Below are 26,487 nucleotides of genomic sequence, written 5' to 3'. Positions count from 1 at the left end.
GCCGGTGAGCTATTGCATCCTCCTTCTGTTGCGTAGTGAAGCATGTTGAGCTATTCCTCATCCTGCAGTGATAATAATATTTGTAAGAAACTCACTTTGGTGGTCGCCATGGAGACCAGGATTAGTGATTTAGAAGTAGCTAAAACACTGCCGGCTGCAGACTAGCTAGCCATGTTCTCTTTCAGTGTTATAACGTCACCTTTATCTTTACGCGACGTGACGATGACGGGGGGCTGACCGCTACTTTTTATAGATGGTATAGTACCGAATATAGTCCAGACGTGTGCACTGTGCTCCTTTGTGTTGACATGGATTGGCTGGGTGTTGTTGGCATTATTCTGTTGATGCGAGTAAAAGACAATCATGGTGGCAGGAAGTGTGCAGCTTTGATCTGGTAAGGTGTCGCCATAGCTGATGTCAAACATAGTTGTGTTTGTTGTGTGCAGAAGTACAGTAGCAGTAGTGCAGAGTACATTACCTTCGTTTTGTTTGCACTAGTGAAGTCAATTATATTTATATAGCGCTTTTTCTCAAGTGACTCAAAGCACTTTCCATAGTGAAAGCCAACATGTAAGTTACATTTAAAGCAGTGTGGGTGGCACTGGGAGCAGGTGGGTCAAGTGTCTTGCCCAAGGACACAACGGCAGTGACTAGGATGGTGGAAGTGGGAATCGAACCTGCAACCCTCAAGTTGCTGGCACGGCTGCTCTACCAACCCAGCTATGCCGCCCCAGTACAACTTGGATTTAAGGTGGCCTGGAGAAGACGTGCCAGCAGGGAGTTTACCAACTATTATTATTACCACTATTTGTATTTTTATTAGAAGAAGTAGGAGGACGTGTCTGACAGGAATATTTCATGCAATGATTGACAGTGAAGCCAATTAGCGGGGAGACGAGTGTTGAGGCCGCCATTGATTATGCTAAAAGACTTCCTGCTTGCCACTAATAAAATAGCTGTGGAATTAGTAGCGAGAGGCGGCAAATGTCATCAATCACACCACTAACGACGTGGCCTGGATGGCCGTCCACACCCGGGCCTCGTTAGTCGCAAGTGCTGACTCCGCAACTTTTTACACCGGAGATTTATGTTGGTCAACTTAAACTAAACATCAACTATGGTCACTTCATTAGGTACACAGCCTGATGACATCATTCTTACACACTAAACATCAACTATGGTCACTACATTAGGTACACAGTGTGATGACATCATTCTTACACACTAAACATCAACTATGGTCACTACATTAGGTACACAGCATGATGACATCATTCTTACACACTAAACATCAACTATGGTCACTACATTAGGTACACAGCGTGATGACATCATTCTTACACACTAAACATCAACTATGGTCACCTCATTAGGTACACAGCGTGATGACATCATTCTTACACACTAAACATCAACTATGGTCACTTCATTAGGTACACAGCGTGATGACATCATTCTTACACACTAAACATCAACTATGGTCACTACATTAGGTACAAAGCGTGATGACATCATTCTTACACACTAAACATCAACTATGGTCACTACATTAGGTACACAGTGTGATGACATCATTCTTACACACTAAACATCAACTATGGTCACTACATTAGGTACACAGTGTGATGACATCATTCTTACACACTAAACATCAACTATGGTCACCTCATTAGGTACACAGCGTGATGACATCATTCTTACACACTAAACATCAACTATGGTCACCTCATTAGGTACACAGCGTGATGACATCATTCTTACACACTAAACATCAACTATGGTCACTACATTAGGTACACAGCATGATGACATCATTCTTACACACTAAACATCAACTATGGTCACTACATTAGGTACACAGCGTGATGACATCATTCTTACACACTAAACATCAACTATGGTCACCTCATTAGGTACACAGCGTGATGACATCATTCTTACACACTAAACATCAACTATGGTCACTTCATTAGGTACACAGCGTGATGACATCATTCTTACACACTAAACATCAACTATGGTCACTACATTAGGTACACAGCGTGATGACATCATTCTTACACACTAAACATCAACTATGGTCACTACATTAGGTACACAGTGTGATGACATCATTCTTACACACTAAACATCAACTATGGTCACTACATTAGGTACACAGTGTGATGACATCATTCTTACACACTAAACATCAACTATGGTCACTACATTAGGTACACAGCGTGATGACATCATTCTTACACACTAAACATCAACTATGGTCACTACATTAGGTACACAGCGTGATGACATCATTCTTACACACTAAACATCAACTATGGTCACTACATTAGGTACACAGCGTGATGACATCATTCTTACACACTAAACATAAACTATGGTCACTACATTAGGTACACAGTGTGATGACATCATTCTTACACACTAAACATCAACTATGGTCACTACATTAGGTACGCAGCGTGATGACATCATTCTTACACAGTTAATATAAACTATAGTCACATGATTAGGTACACAGCGTGATGACATCATTCTTACACAGTTAATATAAACTATAGTCACATGATTAGGTACACAGCGTGATGACATCATTCTTACACAGTTAATATAAACTATAGTCACATGATTAGGTACACAGCGTGATATCCTCACATCCAGTAGTTCTGACATCATTGATCACATGACTTGTGTCAGAGTGATTTAGTGCATCCAGCGCCACAAAAACCAAGTCTTTATTAAAAACAAAATACTTATTAAAATAAAATAAAAAGTATTTATTGCATATGAAGATGTTATTTATTTCACTCTCATGATGACATTTGCATAAATCAACAACAACAACAACAACTATGAGTTGCAGCAGAGCTTGTTTTTGCTTTGTAGTGCTCGCCATAACACACACACACACACACACACACACACATACACACACACACACACACACACACACACATACACACACACACACACACACACACACACACACACACAGGCACACAAACTCACACACACACACACACACACACACACACACACACACACACTCAGACACACACTCAGACACACACACACACACACACACACTCAGACACACACACACACACACACACACGTGCACAGCTTAATGGCTTCCAAGATGAATGGCCTGCGATAGACGGCTAAATGCTGGTTGCCATGGCGATAGGGACAATCGATCACAGAGTATTGATCATCCATTGATAAGTTACACACAGCCAGCTATGAGACTCAGCATAGTTTGTGTGTGTGTGTGTTATAATGTGTGTGTGTGTGTGGGTGTGTCTGTGTGTGTCTGAGTGTATGTCTGAGTGTGTGTGTGTGTGTGTGTGTGTAAGTTTGTGTGCCTGTGTGTATGTCTGTCTGTGTGTGTGTGTGTGTGTATGTCTGAGTGTGTGTGTGTGAGTTTGTGTGCCTGTGTGTATGTCTGTCTGTGTGTGTGTGTGTGTGTATGTCTGAGTGTGTGTGTGTGTGAGTTTGTGTGCCTGTGTGTATGTCTGTCTGTGTGTGTGTGTGTGTGTATGTCTGAGTGTGTGTGTGTGTGAGTTTGTGTGCCTGTGTGTATGTCTGTGTGTGTGTGTGTGTGTGTGTGTGTCTGAGTGTATGTCTGTATGTGTGTCTGAGTGTGTGTATGTGTGTGTGTCTGTGTATGTGTGTGTGTCTGAGTGTATGCCTTTGTGTGTAAATGTGTGCATGTCTGTCTGTGGGTGTGTCTGAGTGTGTGTGTGTGTGTGTGTGTGAGTTTGTGTGCCTGTCTGTGTGTATCCATGTGCATATGTGTGTGTGTGTGTGTTTCTGAGTGTATGTGTGTGTGAGTGTGTCCATGTGTAAGTGTGTGTGTGTGTGCATGTCTGTGCGTGTGTGTGTGTGTATGCGTTAGGGTTAACCCTAACCCTTCTGTTTATATTTACATGGAACACAATTCCCCAGCTCGTATGGAAACAGGGTTTGTAAGATCCAGACCATCAGTGCAAAATATTGTCAACTCATCACCTTCCTCTGGTGCTGTTCTCCTAACATTCCAAAAAGCGGTTATTGATTAAAAAAAAAAGAAATCTAAGCTTGATGCTGACCTCATGGTAAACTACTGGCCGGTGTCTCACCTTCCCTTTATCTTGAAAATCCTCGAAAAAATTGTTGCCAGCAGTTAAATGAACACTTAGCGTCTGACAATCTCTGTGAAGCCTTTCAGTCCACTTTTAGGGCAAAGTACTGCACGGAGACAACCCTCACAGTCAGGACTCAGGATCTATTGCTAACTACCTCGCTGCTACTTGGTCTTAGTGCTTCAATCCAACATTTTATTACAAGGTTTCAAACACAAATTGTATGTCAGACTTTGTCTGGTCTTGGTTGAACTGACAGGATGCAGCAAGGATGTGACCTCGGACTATGTGACTATTACCTGTCATTATGTAACTCATTGTACATCATCATATAATGTGATTATTACCTGTCATTATGTAACTCATTGTACATCATCATATAATGTGATTATTACCTGTCATTATGTAACTCATTGTACATCATCATATAATGTGATTATTACCTGTCATTATGTAACTCATTGTACATCATCATATAATGTGATTATTACCTGTCATTATGTAACTCATTGTACATCATCATATAATGTGATTATTACCTGTCATTATGTAACACATTGTACATCATCATAAAATGCGATTATCACCTGTCATTATGTAACACGTTGTACATCATCATATAATGTGATTATTACCTGTCATTATGTAACACATTGTACATCATCATATAATGTGACTATTACCTGTCATTATGTAACACATTGTACATCATCATATTGTGTAATTATTACTTCTCATTATGTAACACATTGTACATAATATTATGTGATTATCACATGTCATTATGTAACACATTGTACATCATCATATAATGTGATTATTACCTGTCATTATGTAACACATTGTACATCATCATATAATGTGATTATTGCCTGTCATTATGTAACACATTGTACATCATCATATAATGTGACTATTACCTGTCATTATGTAACACATTGTACATCATCATATAATGTGACTATTACCTGTCATTATGTAACACTTTGTACATCATCAAACAATGTGATTATTACCTGTCATTTTGTAACACATTGTACATCATCATATAATGTGATTATTACCTGTCATCATGTAACACATTGTACATCATCATATAATGTGATTATTACCTGCCATTATGTAACACATTGTACATCATCATAGTATGATTATTACCTGTCAGTATGTAACACATTGTACATCATCATATAATGTGATTATTACCTGTCATTATGTAACACATTGTACATCATCATATAATGTGATTATTACCTGCCATTATGTAACGCATTGTACATCATCGTATTATGTGATTATTACCTGTCATTATGAAACACATTGTACATCATCATATTATGTAATTATTATTTTGTGTTGTTTTATCCATTTAGTTGGTGTATATTTGTATTATTATATACATTTAGTTGGTGTATTTTGTATTATATACATTTATTCGGTGTATTATTATATACATTTATTTGCTGTATTTTTGTATCATTATATCCATTTAGTTGGTGTATTTTTGTATTCTTATATACATTGAGTTAGTGTATTTTTGTATTATCATCTACAATTACTTAGCGTATTGGTGTATTAGAATATGTCCATTTAGTTGGTGTATTTGTGTAGTATTATATAAATTTAGTTCGTGTAATTTTTTGTTGTTTTATACATTTAGTTGGTGTATTTGTGTATTATTTTATACATTTAGTTGGTGTATTTTGTATTATATACATTTATTTGGTGTATTTGTGTATTATTATATACATTTATTTGGTGTATTTTTGTATTATTATATCCATTTAGTTGGTGTATTTTTGTAATATTATATACATTTAGCTGGTGTATTTTTGTATTATCATCTACAATTACCTAGCGTATTGGATTATTATTATATCCACTTAGTTGGTGTATTCTTATATAACTTTAGTTGGTGTATTTTTGTATTATTATATACATTTATTTGATATATTTGTGTATTATTACATACATTTAGTTGGTGTATTTTTTAGATTATTATATACATTTAGTTGGTGTATTTTTGTAATATTATATACATTTAGTTGGTGTATTTTTGTATTGTCATCTACAATTACCTAGCGTATTGGTGTATTATTATATCCATTTAGTTGGTGTATTATTATATACCTTTAGTTGGTGTATTTTTGTATTATTATATACATTCATTTGATGTATTTGTGTATTATTACATACATTTAGTTGGTGTATTTTTTGTATTATTATATACATTTAGTTGGTGTATTTGTGTATTATTATATACATTTAGTTGGTGTATTTGAGTATTATTATATAATTTATTTAGTGTATTTATGTATCATATATACAAACAGTTGGTGGAACTTTCTTTTATCATATACATTTAGTTGGTGTATTTGTGTATTATAATATACATTTAGGTGGTGTATTTGTGTATTGTTATATACATTTAGCTGGTGTATTTTTGTATTATTATATAAATTTAGTTGGTGTATTTTTGTATTATCATGTATATTTATTTGGTGTATTTGTGTAGTATTATATCCATTTAGAGGGTGTATTTTGTATTATGTTATCCATTTAGTTGGTGTATTTGAGTATTATTATATACATTTATTTAGTGTATTTATGTATCATATATACAAATAGTTGGTGAAACTTAGTTTTTTATCATATACATTTAGTTGGTGTATTTGTGTATTATAATATACATTTAAGTGGTGTATTTGTGTATTGTTATATACATTTAGTTGGTGTATTTTTGTATTATTATATACATTTAGTTGGTGTATTTTTGTATTATCATGTACATTTATTTGGTGTATTTGTGTAGTATTATATCCATTTAGATGGTGTATTTTGTATTATGTTATCCATTTAGTTGGTGTATTTGAGTATTATTATATACATTTATTTAGTGTATTTATGTATCATATATACAAATAGTTGGTGAAACTTAGTTTTTTGTCATATACATTTAGTTGGTGTATTTGTGTATTATAATATACATTTAAGTGGTGTATTTGTGTATTGTTGTATACATTTAGTTGGTGTATTTTTGTATTGTCATATCAATTTAGTTGGTGTATTTGTGTAATATATCCATTTAGATGGTGTATTTTGTATTATGTTATCCATTTAGTTGGTGTATTTGTGTAGTATTATATACATTTAGTCAGTGTAATTTTGTGTTGTTTTATCCATTTAGTTGGTGTATATTTGTATTATTATATACATTTAGTTGGTGTATTTTGTATTATATACATTTATTCGGTGTATTATTATATACATTTATTTGCTGTATTTTTGTATTATTATATCCATTTAGTTGGTGTATTTTTGTATTCTTATATACATTTAGTTAGTGTATTTTTGTATTATCATCTACAATTACTTAGCGTATTGGTGTATTAGAATATATCCATTTAGTTGGTGTATTTGTGTATTATTATATACCTTTAGTTGGTGTATTTTTGTATTATTATATACATTTATTTGATGTATTTCTGTATTATTACATACAATAGTTGGTGAAACTTTGTTTTATCAAATACATTTAGTTGGTGTATATGTGTAATATTATATACCTTTAGTTGGTGTATTTTTGTATTAGTATATACATTTATTTGATGTATTTGTGTATTATTATATACATTTAGTCCTCTTCAAGGTTTTTTCATAGTCATCATTGTCACCGATGTCCCACTTGGGTGAGTTTTTCCTTGCCCTTATGTGAGATTAACTACCGAGGATGTTGGTGTGGTTTGTGCAGCCCTTTGAGACATTTGTGATTTAGGGCTATATAAATAACGATTGATTGATTAAACTATGAACTAATGATGAATTAACTGATAACTAACTTATTAATGAATTAGGAATTAATGATCCATGAACTAATGATGAATTAACTGATAACTAACTTATTAATGAATTAGGAATTAATGATCTATGGACTAATGATGAACTGATAAGTAACTTGTTAATGAATTATGAATTCATCATCAATGAACTCTGAACTCATGATTAACTACTTATGATCTAATGATTAATGAACTGAAAACTAACTTATTAATGAATGATGAATTAATGATCAATGAATAAATGATTAATTACACATTAACTCATGAATAATTACCTATTAACTAATGTTAATGAAGTAACAACTAACTTATTAATTAATTATGAATTATTGATTAATGAATTATTAATTATTACTGCCTACAAACTTATGAATAATTACATTTTAACTAATGATGAATGAAATTATAACTTATCAATGAATTAATGATCAATGAACAAATAACTAAAGATTAATTACCTATGAACTGATTATATTACTGATAACTAACTTATTAATGAATTAGGAATTAATGATCACCGAACTAATGATGAACTGATAACTAACTCATTAATGATTAATTACTTATTAACTAATTAATAATTACCTATTAACTAATTATAATGGGTTCTGTGTGGAGTTTGCATGTTCTCCCCGTGACTGCGTGGGTTCCCTCCGGGTACTCCGGCTTCCTCCCACCTCCAAAGACATGCACCTGGGGATAGGCCCCTCCCACCTCCAAAGACATGCACCTGGGGATAGGCCCCTCCCACCTCCAAAGACATGCACCTGGGGATAGGCCCCTCCCACCTCCAAAGACATGCACCTGGGGATAGGCCCCTCCCACCTCCAAAGACATGCACCTGGGGATAAGTTGATTGGCAACACTAAATGGTCCCTAGTGTGTGAATGTTGTCTGTCTATCTGTGTTGGCCCTGTGATGAAGTGGCGACTTGTCCAGGGTGTACACCGCCTTCCGCCCGATTGTAGCTGAGATAGGCGCCAGCGCCCCACGCGACCCCGAAAGGGAATAAGCGGTAGAAAATGGATGGATGGATGATTAATTACCTATGAACTACTGATTAATGAACTGATAACTAACTTATTAATGAATTATGAATTAATGATCAATGGACTATAAACTAATGATTGTGTATTAACTAATGAATAATTACCTATTAACTAATGTTAATTAACTAATAACTAACTTTATAATGATGAATTGATAATTAATGAACTACTAATGATTACTACCTATGAACTAATGAATAATTACCTTTTAACTCATGATTAATGAATAAAGAACTAATGATTAATTAATTATGAACTAATGATTAATTAACTGATAACTAACTTATTAATTATGAGTTAATGATCAATGAACTAGCCCTGCGATGAGGTGGCAAGTTGTCCAGGGTGTACTCCGCCTTCCGCCCGATTGTAGCTGAGATAGGCACCAGCGCCCCCCTGTGACCCTGTAAGCGGTAGAAAATGGATGGATGAACTATGAACTAATGATTAATGAACTGATAACTAACTTATTAATGAATTAGGAAATAATGATTAATGAACTAATGATTAATTACCTGTGAAATAATGAATAATTACCCTATTAACTAATTTCAATGAACTAATAACTAACGTATTAATAAATTATGAATTAATGATCAATGAACTACTGATTAATTACCTATGAACTAATGAATAATTACATTTTAACCAATTTTAATGAACTAATAACTAACTTATTAATAAATGATGAATTAATTATTAATGAACTACTATTGATGACTACCTATGGACTAATGAATAATTACTTATTAACTCATGATGACTGAACTTAAAACTAACTTATCAATGAATTGTGAATTAATAATCAATGAACTAAGAACCAACGATTAATTACCATTGAACTAATGATTAATGAACTGATAAGTAACTTATTAATGAATTATTGATCAATGAACTATGAACTCATGATTAATTACCTATGAACTAATGATTAATGAACTGATAACTAACTTATTAGTGAATTATGAATTAATGATCAAGGAACCAATGATTAATTATGTATTAACTAATTAATAATTACCTAGTAACTACTGTTAATTAACTAATGACTAACTTATTAATGAATTATGAATGAATAATTATTGAACTACTAAGGATTACTACCTATGAAACAATGAATAATTACCTATTAACTAATGATTAATGAACTGATAACTAACTTATTAATGAATTATGAAATAATGATTAATGAACTAATGATTAATTACCTGTGAAATAATGAATAATTACCCTATTAACTAATTTTAATGAACTAATAACTAACGTATTAATAAATTATGAATTAATGATCAATGAACTACTGATTAATTACCTATGAACTAATGAATAATTACATTTTAACTAATTTTAATGAACTAATAACTAACTTATTAATAAATGATGAATTAATTATTAATGAACTACTATTGATGACTACCTATGGACTAATGAATAATTACTTATTAACTCATGATGACTGAACTTAAAACTAACTTATCAATGAATTGTGAATTAATAATCAATGAACTAAGAACCAACGATTAATTACCAATGAACTAATGATTAATGAACTGATAATTAACTTATTAATGAATTATTGATCAATGAACTATGAACTCATGATTAATTACCTATGAACTAATGATTAATGAACTGATAACTAACTTATTAGTGAATTATGAATTAATGATCAAGGAACCAATGATTAATTATGTATTAACTAATTAATAATTACCTAGTAACTACTGTTAATTAACTAATGACTAACTTATTAATGAATTATGAATGAATAATTATTGAACTACTAAGGATTACTACCTATGAAACAATGAATAATTACCTATTAACTAATTATTAATGAACTTATAACTAATTTATCAAAGAATTATGAATTAATGATCAATGAACTCAGAAGTAATGATTAATTACCTATGAACTAATGAATAATTAGCTATTAACTAAGTATTAATGAACTTATAACTAATTCATCAATGAATTAATGATCAATGAACGAATGATTAATTACGTATTAACTCATGAATAATTACCTATTAACTAATATTAATGAAGTAATAACCAACTTATTAATGAATTATGAATAATTGATTAATGAACTACTAATGATTACTACCTACAAATGAATGAATAATTACCTTTTAACTAATGATGAATTAATTTATAACTTATCAATGAATTAATGATCAATGAACAAATAACTAAAGATTAATTACCTATGAACTAATGATTATATTACTGATAACTAACTTATTACTGAATTAGGAATTTATGATCACCGAACTAATGATTAACTGATAACTAACTTATTAATGAATTATGAATTAATCAATGAACGATTAAATCATGGTTAATTACCTATGAACTAATGATTAATGAACTGATAAGTAACTTATTAATGATGAAGTAATGATTAATTACGTACTAACTAATGAATGATTACCTATTAACTAATTTTAATGAACTAATAACTAACTTATGAATTAATGATTAATTAACTATTAATGATTACTACCTACAAACTAATGAATAATCACATATTAACTAATGATTATCAATGAATTATGAATTAATGATCACTGAACTAATGATTAGTTATTTGTAAAGTAGTGACTGTGGGCGACATCATGGATCCATACGTTGATTGATTATCAACTGAGTGACTTTAATGCATCAGAAGTCGGATCCAGTCTTAGACAACATCCTAGACCGGGTGGACTTTCTGCTCGGTGCAGACCTTGGTCAACCAGACTTAGACAACCAGTCTTAGACAACATCCTAGACCGGGTGGACTTTCTGCTCGGTGCAGACCCTGGTCCACCAGACCCTGGTCCACATGAATAGGAACCAACAGGAGAGGGTGTGAGAGTCCAAGCTGGTTCAGAACAAGACCTGCAGGGGCAGGGCAGCGGGGTGGGGGGGCGCCAACACAGGCGGGTGCAGATGGAACTGGGTTGCCAGGGGATACGAGGCCGTCACATCCAGGAGACGGATAGGGGGCGGGGCGAAGAAAGATGCGGGGGCGGGGTTCAAGCTGAGGGCCAACAGGTGAGGGTAGGAGTGGAGAGGGAGGGGCAGGTGGTGTTGGATGATGGTGTGATGGAAGGAGGAGGAGGAGGAGGGCGGGATGAGAAGAGGCGGAGCTTGAAGGGGGACGCAGCCAATGGGGAAGCCGCAGAGGAGCCGAGGCCTTCTCCTCGCCTGCCTGTCCGCCGCACTGCCAGCACGCCCGCCGGGGGGTGTGATGTCATCATCCTGCGTGGAGGCATGGTGGTGGTGTTGCACACCTGTGACCTCATCAGGAGGCGGGGCACTTGAGCCAACCGGACTCGGGTCTGTCCAGTCGGGTGGAAAGAAGTTTGGCTCCGCCTCCTTCCTGCTGCCTCGACCCGCCTCATGTGGGTCGGGGTCAAAGTTTGAGTCCATTGTCGCTTGTCTCTGTCCTCCTTTGGCTTTCTTCCACGCCGCCTTTTGGCCGCACTCCATCCACTTCCTTTTGCCGCCGCCTGCAGCTGTCCCGTTCCCCCCAGCGAGGGTCGTGTTTGTGTCAGCTGATCTCACACTCGGCTCACTTATCGTCTTTGGTGGCGCGCCGCAGGCGGGAGCGTTTGGCGCCGCCGTGGAACCGCAGGTGAGTTGATGCCCCGCTGCCTCGGTCTGTCTTGGAGCGCACGCTGCGTCTCTGAAGGAAAAGGAGACGAGGCTAATCGCTGGATGGCGTGCTGCTTTCCCGCGCAGACAAGCGGCCGCATGGATTGGACGCTGGCTGGCTCGGCGGGGGGAGAAGACGCCGCTGATCGCCATCATGCTTTCTTCCTCAGCACTTATCTCCCTCACTATCCCACGCTCCTCATCTTCCTCTTCATGTTCAAGCCCGGCCGCCGCGTGTTTGCCAGCGAGGTCGGCCGTCATTGCGGGACAGCGTGGCGTCTGTCTGGCGGGGGCGGGGCTGGGGATAATGGCGGCCTCGCCTGCCGCACCCCCGCAGGCTGATTGCTGGGATTGATGGCGGTCGGTGGCCATCTTGACCTCCACATCGCTCAGATGCCTCCCGCCTGAACACACATTCACCCAAAGATGGCTTGATCGCCGCGCTGCCTCCTCCTCCTCCTCCTCACTTCTCTGTCTCTCCTCCTCCTCCTTCTCCTCCTCCTCACTTCTCTGTCTCTCCTCCTTCTCACTCCTCTGTCTCTCCTCCTCTCTTCTCTGTCTCTCCTCCTCTCTCCTCTGTCTCTCCTCCTCCTTCTCACTCCTCTGTCTCTCCTCCTCTCTCCTATGTCTCTCCTCCTCTCTCCTCTGTCTCTCCTCCTCTCTTCTCTGTCTCTCCTCCTCCTCTCTCCTATGTCTCTCCTCCTCTCTCCTCTGTCTCTCCTCCTTCTCGTTCCTCTGTCTCTCCTCTTTCCCCTGGCCACTCTTCGGTCTTTCCTCCTCCTCCTCACTCTGTCTCTCCTCCTGGCCGCTCATCCTGTTTCCAGGAAGGCGACTTAATGGCCTCCCCTGTGTTGCGTCTCCTCCCCGCTTGGCAATCACATTCTCCCACACACCACTTATCATCCTCTCCCGCCTCCACTTTCTTCTCTTGGCCTCGTCTCCTCTTCTCCTCCTTCCCCTCTTCCTCCTCCCCCTCCTCCCCCTCCTCCTCGTCTTGCCCACTTGGGTCAAGTGAAGATCAGCACAGGAGAATTTTAAAGCGCTCTCATTGTCTCCGCCTTTGCGTCGGCCTCCAACTTCCAAAGGATTTGCCGCCTGTCGTCCTTCATCCTCGTCTTGTCTTTCATCAAAGGTCCGCTCGCCGTCTCCCCGCCTCCGTCTCGTCCCCGCTGGCTCCTTCCTGTCCTCGGCCCCGCCCCCTCCGGTCCTGCTGCGGGCCCGGAAGTCGTGCAGCAGCGGGTTGACGGCGTGGGAGAGCGAGGGCCAGGTCTTGGTGTAGCCCAGCATCTCTGAGGGCCACAGGAGGACGCGGCTGCCGTCCCGGCTCAGGACAGGACAGAAGGATTCTAGGGGTCGACTTTGAGGAGAACGAGGAGATTTCTCTTGATTGTTTGGCGTCAGCATGTCGGTTTGAACTTTGACCTCCTTCAAAGCAGGAAGTGGCGTGGAATAAGGTTTCTCTTGATCAAGGCCCAAAGGGTCAGAACCTTGAAGTCTGCTACTCAGAACAACATAGTCAGAAGGGGCTATTGGGGATTCTGATGGTACTGAAAGTACTGCTGATACTGGTGGTACTGGTGATACTGGTAGTATTGGTGGTACTGGCACTACTGGAGGTACTGGTAGTACTGGCAGTTCTGGTGATACTGGAGGTACTGGTAGTACTGGCAGTTCTGGTGATACTGGTGGTACTGGTGGTACTGGTAGTACTGGCAGTTCTGGTGTTACTGGTGGTACTGGTAGTACTGGTAGTATTGGTGGTACTGGCACTACTGGAGGTACTGGTAGTACTGGCAGTTCTGGTGATACTGGTGTTACTGGTGGTACTGGTGGTACTGGTAGTATTGGTGGTACTGGCACTACTGGAGGTACTGGTAGTACTGGCAGTTCTGGTGATACTGGTGGTACTGGTGGTACTGGTGTTACTGGTGGTACTGGTAGTACTGGTGTTACTGGTGGTACTGGTAGTACTGGTGTTACTGGTGGTACTGGTGGTACTGGTAGTACTGGCAGTTCTGGTGATACTGGTGGTACTGGTGGTACTGGTGTTACTGGTAGTACTGATGTTACTGGTAGTACTGGCTCTGTCCTGGTCCTTCTAGACCCACCACAGTCTTCAGCAATGCCTTTGTTCCCAGAACCACTTCCACCTGCCACCTGGACCTGGACTCCAGTCACAGGCTGGTTCCATGAAGAGAACTTGGCTTTGATCTTCTTGGTCAGGGCCTGATCACATTCTCCCACCACCTTTTCTCGCACGGTCTTGGCAGCTTGGACAAAGACGGGGGCCGAGCGGTGCAGAAGAACACAACTCCTCTTGGGCAGCGAGAAGCAAACAGGGCGCCCTCTGGCGGGGGCGGAGCTTGTGCCACTCCCACCGGCGCCACGCTTGGGTGTAACGGTGTCGGTGGAGGGACTGGAAGCTTGAGGAACCTTCTCGTCTTTTCTGCCATGGGGGTTTCTTCCGCCCACGTCAGAAGAGTTCAGCTGGTAGTGGTTGAGTTGAGCATTCAGCCGCTCGTACGGCCACCGTGTGTCGCTCAAGAGTCGGCTTTCTGCGCCATTCGGAGGCACGAGGAAGGAGGATGGAGGTTCTGCCAGGAGAGACAAACACAGGATTAACATGAAACACAGCCCAATGATTCTATCAGGCTGGAGATGAAGAGGCGAGCAAGCAGAAGAGGATGAGATCATTTTCAGCATCAGTTCTACATCCTGGATGCCAACACATCACAATGGAGGTGTGGGCGGGGCTTAGACTTGAGGACAAAAAACACAGTGATGGATGTGAGGCTGAGCTGCAAATGTTTGCTTTGATTTTGGATCTCAGATTTGTTGTGCAGCTACACGCTACTATTATTATTATATACTCACTTACTTGCTACTATTATTATTATGTACTCACTTACATGATACTATTATTATGTACTCACTTACATGCTACTATTATTATGTACTCACTTACATGCTACTATTATTATGTACTCACTTACATGATACTATTATGATGTACTCACTTACATGCTACTATTATGATGTACTCACTTACATGCTACTATTATTATGTACTCACTTACATGCTACTATTATTATGTACTCACTTACATGTTACTATTATTATGTACTCACTTACATGCTACTATTATTATGTACTCACATGCTACTATTATTATGTACTCACTTAAATGCTACTATTATTCTGTACTCACTTACATGCTACTATTATTATGTACTCACTTACATGCTACTATTATTATGTACTCACTTACATGTTACTATTATTATGTACTCACTTACATGCTACTATTATTATGTACTCACATGCTACTATTATTATGTACTCACTTACATGGTACTATTATTATGTACTCACTTACATGCTACTATTATTATGTACTCACTTACATGTTACTATTATTATGTACTCACTTACATGCTACTATTATTATGTACTCACTTACATGCTACTATTATTATGTACTCACTTACATGCTACTATTATTATGTACTCACTTACATGTTACTATTATTATGTACTCACTTACATGCTACTATTATGATGTACTCACTTACATGCTACTATTATTATGTACTCACTTACATGGTACTATTATTATGTACTCACTTACATGCTACTATTATTATGTACTCACTTACATGCTACTATTATTATGTACTCACTTACATGTTACTATTATTATGTACTCACTTACATGCTACTATTATGATGTACTCACTTACATGCTACTATTATTATGTACTCACTTACATGGTACTATTATTATGTACTCACTTACATGCTACTATTATTATGTACTCACTTACATGCTACTATTATTATGTACTCACTTATATGCAAGTATCATTATATTGATGTGTTTATTGTTGCTGTGTCATCAAAATAGTGGCTTAAGAAGAACTTTAAAGAAGCTGAAGTGTTTTGAGCAGGTTCTTCTTCTTCTTCTTCTTCTGTCTGAGCTGTGAAATCTGAAGAGGAAAACTTCAATGCAAAAACTTCTGACGTGTTTTTATTTCCTCAACATCAACAATTTGTATGACGTCAATCAATATAAACTATTTTAAAATGACATCTGAGGATATTCTTAATGGAAGTACTTGTATTAAGTTTGATGGAAGTATTTTGTGAACATGATGATATAAGTCAGTGGTTCTTAACATTTTTGACCCCCAGCTTTTCTACTCCAGAGGGTTCTCCAACTTGACCACTGAGTTAGTCATCTTACTCTTAATTCTAGTCATATTCAATCATTATATCTAAATTATTTTAAAGTTTACAACCTTGTCCAATGACATGAAACACATCGCAAAGATGAGGATTTATTGAATACTTAAACCTTGGACCGGGCTAATTAGAAAAATAAGTGTAAATATTGTTAGGTATTGTTTGGAGATGTAGTTGTTACATGTAGTAGTTACATTGTTTGAAGATGTAGTTGTTAGATGTAGTAGTTAGATTGTTTGAGGATGTAGTTGTTAGATGTAGTAGTTACATTGTTTGAAGATGTAGTTGTTAGATGTAGTAGTTAGATTGTTTGAGGATGTAGTTGTTTGATGAAGTTATTAGTTATTATTTGGCCATGTAGTTGTTAATCATTTTTTGGAGATGTAGTTGTTAGATGTAGTAGTTACATTGTTTGAAAATGTAGTTGTATGATGTAGTTGTCAGTTATTGTTTAGCAATATAGTTGTTAGATGTAGTTGTAAGTTATTGTCTGAAGATGTACTTGTTAGATGTAGTTGTGAGTTATTGTCTGAAGATGTAGTTGTTAGATGTAGTTGTAAGTTATTGTCTGGAGATGTAGTTAGATGTAGTTGCCAGTTATTGTTTGGAGATGTAGTTGTTAGATGTAGTAGTTACACTGTTTGAAGATGTAGTTGTTAGATGTAGTAGTTAGATTGTTTGAGGATGTAGTTGTTTGATGAAGTTATTTGTTATTATTTGGGTTCTTCCGAGGATGTTGTAGTCGTAATGATTTTTGCAGTCCTTTGAGACATTTGTGATTTGGGGCTATATAAATAAACATTGATTGATTGATTGATTGATTATTTGGCCATGTAGTTGTTAGTTATTGTTTGGAGATGTAGTTGTTAGATGTAGTAGTTAGATTGTTTGAAAATTTAGTTGTTTGATGTAGTTGTCAGTTATTGTTTAGCGATATAGTTGTTAGATGTAGTTGTAAGTTATTGTCTGAAGATGTACTTGTTGGATGTAGTTGTGAGTTATTGTCTGAAGATGTAGTTGTCAGATGTAGTTGTAAGTTATTGTTTGGAGATGTAGTTGGATGTAGTTGTGAGTTATTGTCTGAAGATGTAGTTGTTAGATGTAGTTGTGAGTTATTGTTTGGGGATGTAGTTAGATGTAGTTGCTAGTTATTGTTTGGAGATGTAGTTGTTAAATGTAGTTGTTAGTTATTGTTTGGAGATGAAGTTGTCAGATGTAGTTGTTACTTGTTGTTTGGAGATGCAGTTGTTGGATGTAGTCATTAGTTATTGTTTGGTGATGTAGCTGTTAGATGTAGTTGTTAGTTATTGTTTGGAGATGTAGTTGTTAGATGTAGTTGTTAGTTATTGTTTGGAGATGTAGTAGTTAAATGTAGTTGTTAGTTATTTTTTGGAAATGAAGTTGTCAGATGTAGTTGTTAGTTGTTGTTTGGAGATGCAGTTGTTGGATGTAGTTATTAGTTATTGTTTGGTGATGTAGCTGTTAGATGTAGTTGTTAGTTATTGTTTGGAGATGTAGTTGTTAGATGTAGTTGTTAGTTATTGTTTGGAGATGTAGTAGTTAAATGTAGTTGTTAGTTATTTTTTGGAAATGAAGTTGTCAGATGTAGTTGTTAGTTGTTGTTTGGAGATGTAGTTGTTAAATTGTTTTGAGATATAGTACTTACATGTAGTTGTTAGTTATTATTTAGAGATGTAGTTGTTAGATGGAGTGGTCAGATTGTTTGGAGAGGTAGTTACTAGATGTATTTGTTAGATTGTTTGGAGATGTAGTTGTTAGATGTAGTTGTTAGATTGTTTGGAGATGTAGTTGTTATTTATTATTTGGAGATGTAGTTTTTAGTTATTGTTTGGGGGTGTAGGTGTCAGATGTAGTTGTTAGTTATTGTCTGGAGATGTAGTTATTAAATGTAGTTGTTAGGTAGTTTAGATATGTAGTAGTTAGATGTGGTTTTATTTGTTGTTTGGAGATGTAGTTGTTGGTTATTGTTTGGAGATGTAGGTGTTAGATGTAGTTATTAGTCATTGTTTGGAGATGTAGTAGTTAGATGTAGTTGTTAATCATTGTTTGGAGATATAGATGTTGGATGTGGTAGTTAGTTATTGTTTGGAGATGTAGTTGTTGGTTGCTGTTTGGAGATGTAGGCGTTAGATGTAGTTAATAGACATTTTTTGGAGATGTAGTAGTTAGATGTAGTTGTTATTTATTGTTTGGAGATGTAGTTGTTAGTTATTGTTTGGAGATGTAGGTGTCAGATGTAGTTGTCAGCTATATAAGTAAACATTGATTGATTGATTGATTGATTGATTGTCTGGTGATGTACTTGTTAAATGTAGTTGTTAGATAGTTTAGATATGTAGTAGTTATATTTAGTTGTATTTATTGTTTGGAGATGTAGTTGTTGGTTATTGTTTGGAGATGTAGGTTTTAGATGTAGTTATTAGTCATTGTTTGGAGATGTAGTGGTTAGATGTAGTTGTTAATCATTGTTTGGAGATGTAGATGTTAGATGTAGTAGTTTGTTATTGTTTGGAGATGTAGTTGTTGGTTATTGTTTGGGGATGTAGGCGTTAGATGTAGTTATTAGACATTTTTTGGAGATGTAGTAGTTAGATGTAGTTGTTAATCATTGTTTGGAGATGTAGATGTTAGATGTAGTAGTTTGTTGTTGTTTGGAGATGTAGTTGTTGGTTATTGTTTGGAGATGTAGATGTTAGATGTAGTAGTTGGTTATTGTTTGGAGATGTAGTTGTTAGTTATTGTTTGGAGGTGTAGTTGTTGGATGTAGTTTTTAGTTATTGTTTCGAGAAGTAGTTGTTAGATTTAGTTGTTATTTATTGTTTGGAGAGGTAGTAGTTAGATGTAATTGTTAGTTATTGTTTGGAGATGTAGTTGTTAGATGTAGTTATTAGTTATTCAGTTGAAAAATCCAAACCAATAATTGATGGATGATATTGATGTTTTGTCCAGTTGTTATTTCATCAGCAGCTTGAAGAATGAGTTATGTGCTGGCGTGCAGGTGTGGCAATGATGTGTTGCTATTGAAGAATGAGTTATGTGCTGGCGTGCAGGTGTGGCAATGATGTGTTGCTATTGAAGAATGAGTTATGTGTAGCAGTGAGGTGTTGGTGTTTAAGTGGACCACAGCTCTTACTGGTCCCCAGAGTGCTGCTGCTCCCGTGGATGCCGGCCCACTTCTCCATTAGGCGTCCATTGCTCAGACTGGCCGGGTCCACTGCCACGGTGGTGGAGCGGAACTTGGGCCCGGAACCCAGAGCGCTGAGGGGAGAAGAGAGGAGGAGGATGAGGAGGATGAAGAGGAAGAGGGCAAGAGCTGAAAATCAATTTGGTCACACTTGACTTTCTGTGGCGGCTGCACTCTGTTGTCCACAATCTCACAATGTCAGCTCAAACACAACTCTGGTCTCACTCCTCCTTGCTTACAACCATCCTGACAGTGTGTACACACACACACACATATATATATGTATATATATATATATATATATATATATATATATATATATATATATATATATATATATATATATATATATATATATATATATATATATATATATATGACATATGTCCCATGTGTCATATATGTCATATCCTGTAGCACATATATATGCCATATATATCACATAACATATGACACATGTCAAACATGTCATGACATACGTGACATGTGTCATATGTGACATTTATGTCATATCATAGGACACATGTCGCAGATATATGTCATATAACATATGTGACATGTATCATATGTGACATCTATGTATCATGTGTCCTCTGATACAGGACATCCATCATGTGACAAGTACGTCATATGTATATATGTCCTATGATGGGTCACACATGTGTCACATATCAGAGGACATATGTCATACATGACAGTTTAACTCGTTTCCAGGGTCGGCCGACCTTGTCTCACAAGATCTAATTTCTCTTTAAATATCCTTCTTGAAAATGCCCTTGCAAATATATACTGTAACTGCCACCTAATCAACGTTTTGCTCTGCTTCTTTGTTGGTTAAAAAAGGGAGTACCGCTGATTTCTCCGCTGGCCGGGTATGGCTTCGGTGCCACTTTCTGCTTTGTAAATCCCAATTTGTGATTGGATACTTGGGAGTATCCAATCCCAGTCACGTTCAACGTAAAGGGGGAAGGCGACTATCAACTACTTGTGATCTGATCGGCTATCGCAACTGTCTGTTAACTTAACTGAATGTCCTCCATTAGTTAAACTAATGTTGGTCCAGAAGTTAACTGAATGTCCTCCATGAGTTAAACTAAAGTTGGTCCAGAAGTTAACTGAATGTCCTCCATGAGTTAAACTAAAGTTGGTCCAGAAGTTAACTAAATGTCCTCCATGAGTTAAACTAATGTTGGTCCAGAAGTTAACTAAATGTCCTCCATGAGTTAAACTAAAGTTGGTCCAGAAGTTAACTAAATGTCCTCCATGAGTTAAACTAAAGTTGGTCCAGAAGTTAACTAAATGTCCTCCATGAGTTAAACTAATGTTGGTCCAGAAGTTAACTGAATGTCCTCCATGAGTTAAACTAAAGTTGGTCCAGAAGTTAACTAAATGTCCTCCATGAGTTAAACTAAAGTTGGTCCAGAAGTTAACTAAATGTCCTCCATGAGTTAAACTAAAGTTGGTCCAGAAGTTAACTGAATGTCCTCCATGAGTTAAACTAAAGTTGGTCCAGAAGTTAACTAAATGTCCTCCATGAGTTAAACTAAAGTTGGTCCAGAAGTTAACTAAATGTCCTCCATGAGTTAAACTAAAGTTGGTCAAGAAGTTAACTGAATGTCCTCCATTAGTTAAACTAATGTTGGTCCAGAAGGCCTTTGGCAGATGCCTGCTCAAATGTCTGAGTCTTCTTGCGAAAGGAGCAGACATGACACAAACAAACAAACATCATGTTGATGTTGACCCCATCATTGCTGGTCAAGCAGACGTGGGAGAAGAGAAAGTGAAATCAGTATCATGAGGTGGTTGTTGTTGTTGTTTTGGTTGTTGTTGTTGCTGTTGTTTTGGTTATTGTTGTTGTTGTTGTTTTGGTTGTTGTTTTGGTTGTTGTTGTTGCTGTTGTTTTGGTTGTTGTTGTTGTTGTTGACCTCACCGTTGGCTTTCCTCTCTCTCCACATTGTGCTGATGGAGTCTCCTCAGCAAGCGCTCCTCCTTCCTCTCTTCCCTGCGCCTCCTCTGTCGCCGGCAGGTCAGCGCTCGCTGGAACTCTCTTTGCTTCAACTCCTTCAGGCGCTACAGGCCAGCACAATGACATCATCATCATCATCATCATCCACCCCATGATATCATCACACACAGTGACATCATCATCATCATCTTCAGCATGATATCATCATCCATGCCATGACGTCATCATCATCAACCACACAATGACATCATCATCATCCACCCCATGATATCATCATACACAGTGACATCATCATCATCCACACCATGACATCATCATCATCTTCAGCATGATATCATCATCCATGCCATGACGTCATCATCATCAACCACACAATGACATCATCATCATCCACGCCATGATATCATCATCCACGCCATGATATCATCATCATCATCATCGTCCACGCCATGATGTCAGCATCATCAACGCATGACATCATCATCCACACAATGACATCATCATCGTCTATGCCATTAATATCATCATCCATAGTGACATCATCATTATATATGCCATGATATCATCATCATCTACATTAACTTCATTATCATCAATGCGATGATATCATCATCATCATCCACACAATGAGTTCATCACCATCCACAGTGACATCATCATCATCATCATCATCATCCACAGTGACATCATCCACACATGATGTCATCATCATCATCATCATCCACAGTAACATCATCATCATCCACAAAATGAGTTCATCACCATCCACAGTGACATCATCATCATCATCATCATCATCCACAGTGACATCATCCACACATGATGTCATCATCATCATCATCATCCACAGTAACATCATCATCATCCACAATCACATCATCATCATCATCCACAGTGACATCATCATCCACAGTGACATCATCAGCCACGCCATGATATCATCATCATCATCTACGCCATGATATGGCGTCATCATCATTATCCACATTAACTTCATTAGCATCAATGCGATGATATCATCATCCACAGTGACATCATCATCATCCACGATGACATCATCATCCACAGTGACATCGTCAGCCACACCATGATATCATCATCATCTATGCCATGATATGGCGTCATCATCATTATCCACATTAACTTCATTATTATCAATGCGATGACATCATCATCCACAGTGACATCATCATCATCATCATCATCATCCACAGTGACATCATCCACACATGATGTCATCATCATCATCATCATCCACAGTAACATCATCATCATCCACAATCACATCATCATCATCATCCACAGTGACATCATCATCCACAGTGACATCATCAGCCACGCCATGATATCATCATCATCATCTACGCCATGATATGGCGTCATCATCATTATCCACATTAACTTCATTAGCATCAATGCGATGATATCATCATCCACAGTGACATCATCATCATCCACGATGACATCATCATCCACAGTGACATCGTCAGCCACACCATGATATCATCATCATCTATGCCATGATATGGCGTCATCATCATTATCCACATTAACTTCATTATTATCAATGCGATGACATCATCATCCACAGTGACATCGTCAGCCACACCATGATATCATCATCATCTATGACATGATATGGAGTCATCATCATCATCATCATCATCCACATTAACTTCATTATCATCAATGCGATGATATCATCATCATCCACAGTCAAATATGCCATCATCATAAATGCCATGACATCATCATCATCCACATTAACTTCATTATCATCAGTGTGATGTTATCATCATCATCCACACAATGACTTCATCACCATCCACAGTGACATCATCATCCATGCGATGATATCATCATCATCATCCACAATGACATCATCATCATCATCATCCTCAGTGGCATCATCAGCCACACCATGTTATCATCATTATCATCTATGCCATGACATCATCATCATCCACAGTGACATCATCATCATCCACAATGACATCATCATCATCATCCACAGTGGCATCATCAGCCACACCATGATATCATCATTATCATCTATGCCATGATATCATCATCATCCACAGTGACAATATCATCCTCCACAGTGACATCATCCATGGCATATCATCCACACGATGATATCATCATCTGCACAGTGATATCATGTGTGCGGCTGTGTGTGCGTGTGCGCGCGCGTGTGTGTGTGCATGCGTGTGTGTGTGTGTCCGTGCGTGTGTGTGCGCGCGCGTGCGCGTGTGTGTGCGCGTGCGTGCGTGTGTGTGTGTGTGTGTGTGCGTGCTTGTGTGTGTGTGTGTGTGTGTGTGTGTGTGTGTGTGTGTGTGTGTGTGTGTGTTTATCTAAGTGGAGCCAGGAGGTGGAAGGTGAGGCACTTACCTGCTTGTGGTGATGGTCGTAGGAGTTGATGTGGTTGTCGTACTGTTGGTGTCGCACATATTGTTTGTCACACAAGTCACAGTACAGACTGTGGTCGCCTTCTTCCTGCACAAAAAACCAAAAGATTGCTTTCAACGATTGTTGATTGATTGATGAAAATAAGACCTATTTATTGACACAATGACCATGATCAATAATTCCTGTGGTTGCCAGACCCAAGTGAACACAAGCAACAGGATGGGTGTCGTAGTCACCCAGATAATAAGTATTAGGGCGTGCTATGAAGTCATTGACTTTGTCGCGTGCTACAACATGTACCATCTGCTTGTCAGTCCAGCATCATGTTGTGTGTGACATCTGCAGCAACACACACACACGACTGCAAGGCATGCTGGGTGACACAGAGTACACTAATGGTTGTGATAGAAACCATTTTAACACTCTTAGTAATATGCGCCACGCTGTGAAGCCACAATTAAGAACGACAAACACATTTCGGGAGAACATCCTCACAGTAACACAACACAAACGCAACACAACAAATACCCATAATCCTTTGTATTCATGACAATTCCTGACTATTTCATACACCCCGCTAGGAGCAACCCCCCCCCCCCCCGTGCGTTGGTAAGGTGGGCGGGGTTGGGGGCGCAGGGGTGTAAAATATATTCAGGAAGTATCATGGATACAAAGGATTATGGGTATTTGTTGTGTTGCGTTTATTTTGTGTTACTGTGAGGATGTTCTCCCGAAATGTGTTTGTCAATCTTGTTGGGTGTGGCTTCACAGCGTGGCGCATATTAGTAAGTGTTAAAGTTGTTTATATCACAACCATCAGTGTACTCTGTGTCACCCAGTATGCCTTTCAATCTTGTACGTGTGATTATGGAAGCTGCACACAACATGTTGCCAGACCAACAATGGGTTCGTACATGTTGTCGAAGGTGTCTAAGGCAATGGCTTCACAGCACGCCCACATTCTTGTCATCAGGATGAACGCTGTTGGATAGTCGCGAGAACGTTAGCGGGTCCAATTGTCTTCATTACTCTGAGAAACAGGTTTAAACATCTCTGTGAGTGGGAAAGGTGGACAACCTCTGATGTATTTCAACAGACGGTTGGCAGGCGGGTACAGTCCTGATAAAATGTTGGTTCGGGTGGATGAGGACTTCGGTGATGCGGATGCGGATGATATAATTGCCTACCCGCGCATCTCTAGTGGGAACACTTCACTTGAAAGACTTCAAAGAAGACATTTCCTGCAAAAGGTGCAGCATGGACCTGGCGTGGCACGGAAGGACAACATTGCTTCGGCAGCACTTGAAGAGGAGCCATGGATGAAGGGAAGAACTCACGGTACCTAACTTTTTGAAGTCCATAGTCCGAGTATATTGATCCCTTCTGTCTGTCTTTGTGTCTTTTTAATCTTTTGTTAACCAGGAGAGTTTTTGAAGGCAGCGCAGCAGCAACTGTTGTGTATCAACTTTCAGAGTGTTAGGAACTTTTTGGATATTTCGACGTCTTCATTTTCTGTGTTGTTTTGAACTTATGAGGAATTTATAAGTTCATCTTTTTTGTGAGTAACGTGAACGTTATGTCTTTGTTGCAACGCGGGGCAGATAATGTGTCTCCGGCACATTTGACTCCGTTTTGAGAGAGAAAACACACGTTTACCAATTTCCAAATAAACGTAAAGAACAGAAATATCTCAGGTTGGTTTGAAAATGGATCAATGTAGCCGGACCCGATAAAGCTATATAAATCTATTTGGACTTGAGTGACGCTTTAGTATAACTAAACGTTATGAAGGTGCTGGAATATTTCAGGCTATTATTCACAGGCAGCCTGAAATGAATCCTTTATTATTCAGAACAGAAACGTGTAGTATATCTGATCCAGTTCTGATCTGACGAGTTACAGTTCTGTGTTATTATTGGTGTATTCTGCAACTCCAATGTCCATTTATTTAATCTAGCTGTTTTTTTAACGTGGTGGCGTATTTGTCTTTTACATCAGAAATGATTA

General features: G+C 37.9%; 1 protein-coding gene across 1 annotated transcript in view; it reads right to left on the bottom strand.

Annotated features, from left to right (window-relative positions):
* Positions 1 to 4,305: 4,305 nt before the first annotated feature.
* LOC133559746 (uncharacterized) overlaps positions 4,306 to 26,487 on the bottom strand; it is an 80,762-nt gene continuing 58,580 nt past the window's right edge. Inside the window, exons 2-5 of the mRNA XM_061911813.1 lie at positions 24,463 to 24,567; positions 22,036 to 22,175; positions 20,055 to 20,179; positions 4,306 to 15,251 (exon numbers count right to left, since the gene is read on the bottom strand). Of these exons, the coding sequence (XP_061767797.1) occupies positions 11,887 to 15,251; positions 20,055 to 20,179; positions 22,036 to 22,175; positions 24,463 to 24,567 (3,735 nt within the window). The 3' untranslated portion in view covers positions 4,306 to 11,886. The remainder of the gene's footprint in view (positions 15,252 to 20,054; positions 20,180 to 22,035; positions 22,176 to 24,462; positions 24,568 to 26,487) is intronic.

This window comes from Nerophis ophidion, linkage group LG09 (assembly GCF_033978795.1).
Source record: "Nerophis ophidion isolate RoL-2023_Sa linkage group LG09, RoL_Noph_v1.0, whole genome shotgun sequence".
NCBI lineage: Eukaryota > Metazoa > Chordata > Actinopteri > Syngnathiformes > Syngnathidae > Nerophis > Nerophis ophidion.
Note: the sequence above shows the minus strand (reverse complement) of the source record. Positions and strands in the feature narration are given on the sequence as shown.